This window comes from Antedon mediterranea, chromosome 3 (genome assembly GCF_964355755.1).
Source record: "Antedon mediterranea chromosome 3, ecAntMedi1.1, whole genome shotgun sequence".
NCBI lineage: Eukaryota > Metazoa > Echinodermata > Crinoidea > Comatulida > Antedonidae > Antedon > Antedon mediterranea.
In genome coordinates, this window is record NC_092672.1 from 18,830,602 (window position 1) to 18,839,940 (window position 9,339).

The 9,339-nt window shown below is 32.4% G+C and overlaps 1 protein-coding gene across 1 annotated transcript; it reads right to left on the bottom strand.

The window, feature by feature from the left end:
• Positions 1-6,742: 6,742 nt before the first annotated feature.
• On the bottom strand, positions 6,743-8,773 carry LOC140044108 (uncharacterized). Its single transcript, XM_072088588.1, has 2 exons — positions 7,889-8,773; positions 6,743-7,333 (listed from the first exon to the last, which is right to left on the bottom strand). The coding sequence occupies exons 1-2, from the start codon at positions 8,771-8,773 to the stop codon at positions 6,743-6,745; spliced, it is 1,476 nt and encodes a 491-aa protein (XP_071944689.1).
• Between the last annotated feature and the right edge of the window lie 566 nt (positions 8,774-9,339).

Sequence of the window (9,339 nt, forward strand, 5' to 3'; positions counted from 1 at the left end):
TTTTTCGGTTTTTTTTCACGGAAAGGATTAACATTATTTAAACTACAAAATAACCTATTCAAAATCTGATTTTAATCTTCATTTTTCATGTTTTTGGGGGACAATACATCTTTAAAAGACATCTTATCACATTTGTAATTTTTTATTATTTGTAGCATCTCCAGTACAAAGAATAGTCCCCAGAGCACACAGTACGTAACTCACAAACATTTATAAAACAGATACAATTGACAATAAAGAAATGACTTATACGTATTGTGAGTGAAACGAGAAACAAGAGTTAAAATGGTATGGCCTAAACAAATTATAACGTTTAGACCACATATTCAGTACTATACTGGCTATAATCATTCGCGCAACATCATCCATGACCAAAATATGTTAGGAATCTTCAATTCATTTCTACAAAGCACTAATAAAGAGCTTGATATGAAATATACTATTGGATCAATGTTTTTAAAGTTTCTGTTATTGAATATTTATTGTGTATGCGTTTGTTCAATAGTTTTTCTTGAAGAACCTAGTGATGCTGAAGTAGTGTTTGATTCAGAACACGAACTCAAGTGCATTGTTGCTTCTAATTCTTCAAATATATTACATTCATTTACATGGCATAAGGACGTAGCACTAATAACCGATGTTTTTCCTTCAGAAAGATATTATATTGTTACAAGCAACATTATTGGTAATGATGTTTCAATTTTAACAATTAAAAAGGTTAATGTAGAGGATACAGGATATTATCACTGTTCTGTTGTACAACTAAAAACAGTAAAAACATTTTATTCTCGACGTGCTATGTTAACAGTTAAATCGTTACCTCGGCCCATGTTTCCAGTATGCTTGCCTGCCAATAGCGTTGATGTTCTTGTTGGTACATCAATAAAACTGTCATGTAAAAGTGAAAACGTTTTTCCTGAAGTAAACTTAAAGTGGTACCAAAATAGTAATGCAATAAATGATGGAGTTCATACATTTAAAGACGATGAATATGTCATATTAGAACTGATATTATCTGTGAAAAAAGAAGAAAATAATGATGTTTTTACTTGTCAGCAAATTTCTGAATTAGTACCTAGAAACATTTCTACCTGTTCCGTGGGACCAATCAACGTTCGTTATAAACCTACTGTCATTATTCAACATACTGACCAGATTCTACCAGGTAGAGATTCTATACTATTCTGCCAAACCTTTGCAAATCCACCGGTTACTAATTATAGATGGAGATTTAGTCCTAAATTAAGCAGAGATCAATATTTTGTAGGTGAAACAGGTCAGCTTTTAACTCTAACAAATCCAACATTTCAACAGAATGGAACTACTGTAACTTGCATGGCGGAAAATGAAGTTGGTGACAATTCATCAACAATTCGGTTACACGTTGGAAAGTCGAATAGTAATGAGAAAGCAAGTAATGCAGATTCATCTGGAATTCAAAAGTCAAGTGAGACCATAGATTTATCATTGGATGTAATCATAATCATTGCTGCTGGTGTTGTTATCATTATTGTACTTGTTGTTCTGGTTCCCGTATATCATTATTGTTTGTGTCGTAATGATAACACTACAATAGTTGATTCTTTAGGAAAAGAAGTAACTCAACCTGAAGTGTATTATGAGACAAGAGAGGGAGTTATTTTAAGACATACATTACAAGATCGTTCTTTACCTCGAGTACCTACTACAGAAGTATATGGTCATTGGAGACACTCAACAGCTTCACAGGTTCCTAATGATCTTGAATCACATAGTTATACTTATATCGACACAGAAAATGATTGATAGCAACTTTCCATTTGAAGAACGTAATAATGGGAATATGATTAACGTATATGCCTACCATTGTGAGAAACAATATAATTGTATTTATTCTAATTTATGATTGATGTCAAAGATAGCACCCGTCAGTTTAAAGTCATTGGACACAATTAATAGTTTCCTAATTCAAAATCAAAGAAATTAAACTACTGAGTATAGGCCTAATTCTACCACACATCTGTAAATGGGAAATAGTAATAATATATACCATTTACTAGAGGGTGTGTCACGTCACTTCTATCGCTCACCTAGTTCTTTTCTTTGATTCCATCTAGTAGTCAATTTTAAAACATGTGTATAAGTATTTACATGATGTAGAGAGATTGTTTCTTTTTGTGATAACTTTTACAGTAGTGGCAGATACAGAGAGAGAGAGAGGCGTAACTTTACATATAGTTTATTCAAATTTAGATTAACAATCTTAGATAGTACAGATTTATAGCGTTCTAATTGACCAAACGCTAATGATCTAGGGTACAATTTCAGGTCTACAGCCAATTGCTACTAATTTAGAAACTTTAATTTAAAAGCCATTAATGCAATTATTCTAATTGTAAAATCATTTATTTATAAATGTAAACTAGTTAAATGTAAGCCAACTATCAAAATGGTTATGAACGAGTTAAAAAGGTTTTATGAAACAGAAAAATTTATTTATCATCAGAATTTTGAGGACAGTATTTTTAATAGAAAATGGATAAAATTAGAAGAATTTATAAATCAAATATGAAATGGTTAGAGAGTAGAATAATTTTTATGAACCTTTATTTAATTTGTTAGATGGATATCTTTGTTGTTTTTGTTTGTTGCTTTTTATTTTAATTTTTTATTTGATTATGTTTTTCCTTTGTAATGTATTATATGATGAAATAAAAAAAAAAAAAAAAAAAAAAAAAAAAATTTAGAAACTGCTATTATGTGTTCTACACTGTTGAAGACCAAGATTTGAATAATCAATTTATAAGAATGTAAAAATGTTTAATATTCAAGTAAAAGCTGATAAAATATGCACAGGACATGCAGTGTTTATTAAAATTTAATTAACGTTTTTGTATGAAATTCGATTTGGATTCTTTTTAAATTTGGCTGAATTTAAAAGAATTGAGGGCGCTTTAAAAATACAAACTAAACAAAAAGCATCAAATACATTGTGGCGTTTCATACTTTACTAAAAGGAATCTTTGGTGTTTATGCATGCAATAATAATATTTTGGAGATGAAAGGGCATGTATTGTATCTCCAAAATAAGCAATATAGATAGTAGCCTACTGCGGGCTTTGAACAATAAACATTATTTTTAATAGATAATTTACCTGACACATACTAGTAATTATCAAGAAGAAACATTTTAATTTATTTAAGTTTTTCTATATTTGCTTTTATATATAAAATATGCTATACAATTGAATTATTGCTTTTAAAAATGTTATTAAGTAACATAGTGCCAAAAAAGAAACAATAAACAATACAAAAGCTATAAACAAATATTTTAGAAATTCAACTTTTACATTACAACGTTTTTAAAACAAAATGGTGGTTTTGATGCTTTATATTTTTATATCTTGTTTTGCTTCCTGTTTAATTTAAAAGAATTGAAGGTGCTTTGAATTAAAAAATAAATAAAAATATATTTATGGTCTTCCATACTATGAAACTGTCCATAATATCGAATTTGAGAAGTTTCATACATGAAAATCAATCTTTTATTTTCAATGTGAAACGTGTCTAATCGTCGGGTGACAAAATCAAAATATCCCAACACTCAACCCACCCCGCTTCCCGACAATCAGAATGAGAAATGGACGAATAACTGTATTGTAGTTCCTAGGAATATTCAAGGTTTGGGAAGTTTTTTTAGAGAGGTAGAGTACATTTCCGAAAATTAATAGTTTGCATTGTGTAGTTATTTCCAAAAACAAGCCTAATAATTATATGTAGATAATCTACTTAAAACTTTAACATAATTTTTCATAGGAAATTTATATGACGCAGATGTCGTTATCGAGGAATATTTATTGCAGTGACTTATTATATTTGTTTTTAACACCTAAAATATTATATTAAAACATCACTTTAGGTAAAATAGTAAAAAGAAAGAATAAACCACTTTAAAAATCATATCAAATATACAATATTCTCGTTATTTTGCTAGATACAGCACTTTTTCAATTTAGAACCCTGAATTCGCAATTTTAATTTAATTTTTTAAAAATTAATATTTAAAAAAAAAATTAAAATACATTGTTATTAGTATACCTACTGCATTTCATAGAACAACTCATCTTGACTACGACCAACCTTATTGGCGTTTACTTATTATAACTAAAATATGCCATGAAAGTTACAAAATTATAAATACAGGAAACACAAATTCTTAACTGTATGGCCACACAAGAAGACCAGATAATATTATAATGATTGGTATACTTAATTTCCGACCACTGCTACTACAACACTGCAACTGACATCGTTAGTAGAAGTTTGGTAGTATTTTTGTTCACAATATCGATATGAACCTTTTACGTGTCTCAATGTTTTGTACGATAATATTATTGAATATAGGCCTTACGTGCTTGGCTTCAGCAAAGGATTTTCTTGAGGAACCTGAGGATGTTAAAGTATTGTTTGCTACAGAACATAGATTCAAGTGTACAGTTTCTACTAATAGTACTATACTAAGACATTCATTTTCCTGGCATAAAGACGGAATACCAATAGCAGACCAAGATAAAGGAAGATATTTCATTGTTACAAGCAACATTGTTAATAATGATGTTTCAATTCTTAAAATTAAAAATGTTAAAATAGAAGATGAAGGATATTATTATTGTTCTGTTTTACAACTAAAAACAATGAAAACATTTAATTCTCGACGTGCGAGGTTGACTGTTAAATCGTTACCTAGGCCCATGTTTCCCGTATGCTTGCCTGCCGACAGCGTTGATGTTCTTGTCGGTACATCAATAAAACTATCATGTAAAAGTGAAAACGTTTTTCCTGAAGTAAACTTAAAGTGGTACCAAAATAGTAATGTAATAAATGATGGTGTTCATACATTTAAAGACGATGAATTTGTCATATTAGAACTGATATTATCTGTGAAAAAAGAAGAAAATAATGATATTTTTACTTGTCAACAAACTTCTGAATTAGTACCTAGAAACATTTCTAGCTGTTCCGTGGGACCAATCAACGTTCGTTATAAACCTACTGTCATTATTCAACATACTGACCAGATATTACCAGGTAGGGATTCTATACTATTTTGTCAAACCTTTGCAAATCCACCGGTTACTAATTATATATGGAGATTTAATCCTAAATTAAGCAGAGATCAATATTTTGTAGATGAAACAGGTCAGCTTTTAACTCTAACAAATCCAACATTTCAACAGAATGGAACTACTGTAAGTTGCCTGGCGGAAAATGAAGTTGGTGAAAATTCATCAACAATTCATTTACACGTTGGAAAGTCGAATATTAATGAGAAAGCAAGTAATGCAGATTCATCTGGAATTCAAAAGTCAAGTGAAACAATAGATTTATCATTGGATGTAATCATAATCATTGCTGCTGGTGTTGTTATCATTATTGTACTAGTTGTTCTGGTTCCCGTATATCATTATTGTTTGTGTCATAATGATAACACTACAATAGTTGATTCTTTAGGAAAAGAAGTAACTCAACCTGAAGTGTATTATGAGACAAGAGAGGGAGTTATTTTAAGACATACATTACAAGATCGTTCTTTACCTCGAGTACCTACTACAGAAGTATATGGTCATTGGAGACACTCAACAGCTTCACAGGTTCCTAATGATCTTGAATCACATAGTTATACTTATATTGACACAGAAAATGATTGATAGCAACTTTCCATTTGAAGAACGTAATAATGGGAATATGATTAACGTATATGCCTACCATTGTGAGAAACAATATAATTGTATTTATTCTAATTTATGATTGATATCAAAGATACCACCCGTCAGTTTAAAGCCATTGGACACAATTAATAGTTTCTTAATTCAAAATCAAATACTGAGTATAGGCCTAATTCTACCACACATCTATAAATGGGAAATAGTAATAATATATATCATTTACTAGAGGGTGTGTCACATCACTTCTATCGCTCACCTAGTTCTGTACTTTGTTTCCATCTAGTAGTCAATTTTAAAACATGTGTATAAGTATTTTTGTGGATTTTTACTTTATGTTGAACCAAAGAAACGAAAAGGAATAAATTACCTTCGTGACGTTTCGTCGACAATCTGTCGACTGCTTCAGAGTAAAGCCTGGGTTGGAATGGTCTGGATTTTTGTAAGTGACGCTGAACAGCGCCACCAGCCGTCTGGTTGGTATTGACGGTAGAGCGTCTGCGTTGGCCCCCCTCCTGCTTCAACTTTTTCCAGCAAACTATCATATGTATGTGGGAGGTCATACCCACCAATGTCTGTGTTGATGTTATGTGGTCTTTTTATTATGCAGATAGATTCTTTTATCTTTCTTTTGTCTGTCTGTGCTTCCTTTTCAATCACTCTCGCATTCCAATTTGGAATATGGTCATTCCCTATAGCCTGGTCCGTTATGGTTGACTTATGTAAAACCCGGGACGAAGAATTTCTATTTGCACGTGTTCTAACAACTTGGTTGTCTGTTGATACGTCTTTCTTATGTTCCCCAATTCTTGTATTTAGTGCCCTTCCGATCTCTCCTATATATACTTTCTCACAGTTTAGACAGTTCACTTCGTATATAACCCCGCACATGTCTTCCGTTTTTATTCTATCTTTTGGGTGAACCAGTCCATTCTTTAATTTATTACTTGGAATGAAGAAAGTGTTTACTTTGTGCTTAGCAAATGTGCGTCGAATCTTTTAAAAAATTTCGTGTATGTATGGGATACCTATGTGAGCTTTCATCTTCTCCATTTCCTTTCTTTGACGTTCTTCTGGCTTGTTTTTGAATTTTGTTCTTTTCTCTTGCTCACGACTCTGTCCACTGACCATTTTGGATAGTTACAAATTTTCAATGCTTTTCTAATGTGTTTCAACTCCTGTTTTTTATCTTCCTCTTCACTAACAATTGTGTTTGCTCTATCCACCAACGTGTTAACCACGCTTAGTTTGTGTTCTAAGGGATGATTAGAGTGGAAGTCCAAGTATTGGTCGGTGTGAGTTGGTTTTCGGTATACCTTTGTAGCGAGTGTTCCATCTTGTTTAATCCTGATAATCATGTCCAAGAATGTTATTTGTTTCTCTGACATTATTTCTGTGGTAAACTTGATCTTGCCCGACGGGTCAATGCTATCAAGATGGCGATTGAGGGGGAGAGGTGCATCTTTATGGACGATGGCAAAAACATCATCAACATACCGTCTCCAAAAATGTCGTTTGATGGTTCCATCTGCGCTCTTAATGGCTTCTTCTTCAAACGATTCTAAATAGATATTCGCTATCAGATGGCTTACCGGAGAACCCATTGCAATACCTTCGTGCTGTTCATATATCTGTTGTTAAAATGTGAAATATGTTGCATCAATCAACTGGTAGATGAGTTCCATGATGTCTTCCACTGTTAATTTCGTTCTCTTATGTATTGTTGTATCTTTTTCCCAAGTATGATCTTACAACCTCCAAGGCTTGACCTGTGGGTGTTTTTGTAAACAAGGAGATGACGTCAAAAGACACCATCACCACATTTTCGAAGAGGTTCAGCTGTTTTAGGTCTTCCGCCAGTTCTTTCGAATTGGTCACATGATATTTACTTAGACCAACCAAGGGGATTAACACCTCCTTTGCGATAAACTTAGACACGTGATAATAAACAGAGTTGATGTTGTCAACTATAGGTGTGAGAGGCCAATCCGGTTTATGGATTTTAGGCAGACAGTAAATTCTAGGTACTACTTCTGCGGTGGGGTACAAACTACATTTTTATGCTTTTCTTCTTTTAGAAGTCTACCCAGTGTCTTTATTAGTTTATCCTTGTATTTCTTGGTCGGATTGGTAGTCAACTTTCCATATACCTTTTAATCACTCAGCATTCGATTGACTTTATTTACATAATCCTCTGTGTTTATCACCACCGTTGCACGGCCTTTGTCAGCTGGCAATATCATAACTTCTTTATCTTTCTTTAATCCTTCAAAAGCATTTCTTTCTGTTCTACTTAAATTGGGGAGTGGGGGTTTAGATGATTTAAGAATGCTAGTTACCTTTCCTCTGATGGTATCCTTCTCATCCAACGGTATGCTATCCAATTTACATATCATTTCCGTTGAAACAATTATTTCTTCAATGGACCTGCTCTTGTTTCGATCGCCGCTAACCGCGTAGTTCAATCCCTTACTGAGCACGTTTTGTTCGTCTGACGATAGTGGCCTAGACGATAAATTTACCACCCATTTTCTTTCAACAATTTTCCACTTAAATCGATTTCCGTTTGTAAACTTGTATTTATTTTCTTTGCTTTGTCTCCACCATTTTAGCTTCTTTATCTGTCTGGCTTTAACACGTGCAAATTCCGATTCTCTGACATTGTTTAAATGCTTCCGGGTGTTGCCGCGAACGACATGGCTACTTGGATTGACGCCAATCGGCTTAGGCCTGTTATTATTATTATTACGCACGTCGTTGAAACTCTCGTCTAACCTTTGTTCAATTTCTTTTTCCTGCCTTTTTAATACTTTTATTGATTTTGTCGATTTTCGAATACTTTCTCTTACTAACCTATTTTCCGCATCTTTTATTATCTTTTCTGCGTTGCTGGGATTTATAGGGCATTTTAATTGTAGGCCCTTCGGTGTGATGTTTAGCCGCTTACAATGTAAAGCAAACACTCGGTGGTGTCGTGTTCGGGCTGCCTTCCTCACGATCTTTTCTTGAGCGCGCACTAATTTTACCGTATCTTGACCGTATTTCGATCTGATGATATTGAATAAATTCATCTGGTTCCAAATAATATTTTTGTGGATTTTTACTTTATGTTGAACCAAAGAAACGAAAAGGAATAAATTACCTTCGTGACGTTTCGTCGACAGTTAAAACCAAGATTTGAATAATCAATTTATAAGAATGTAAAAATGTTTAATATTCAAGTAAAAGCTGATAAAATATGCACAGTACATGCAGTGTTTATTAACGTTTTTGTATGAAATTCGATTTGGATTCTTTTAAAATTTGGCTGAATTTAAAAGAATTGAGGGCGCTTTAAAAATACAAACTAAACAAAAAGCATCAAATACATTGTGGCGTTTCATACTTTACTAAAAGGAATCTTTGGTGTTTATGCATGCAATAATAATATTTTGGAGATGAAAGGGCATGTATTGTATCTCCAAAATAAGCAATATAGATAGTAGCCTACTGCGGGCTTTGAACAATAAACATTATTTTTAACTAGAGAATTTACCTGACACATACTAGTAATTATCAAGAAGAAACATTTTAATTTATTTAAGTTTTTCTATATTTGCTTTTATATCTAAAATATGCTATAAAATTGAATTATTGC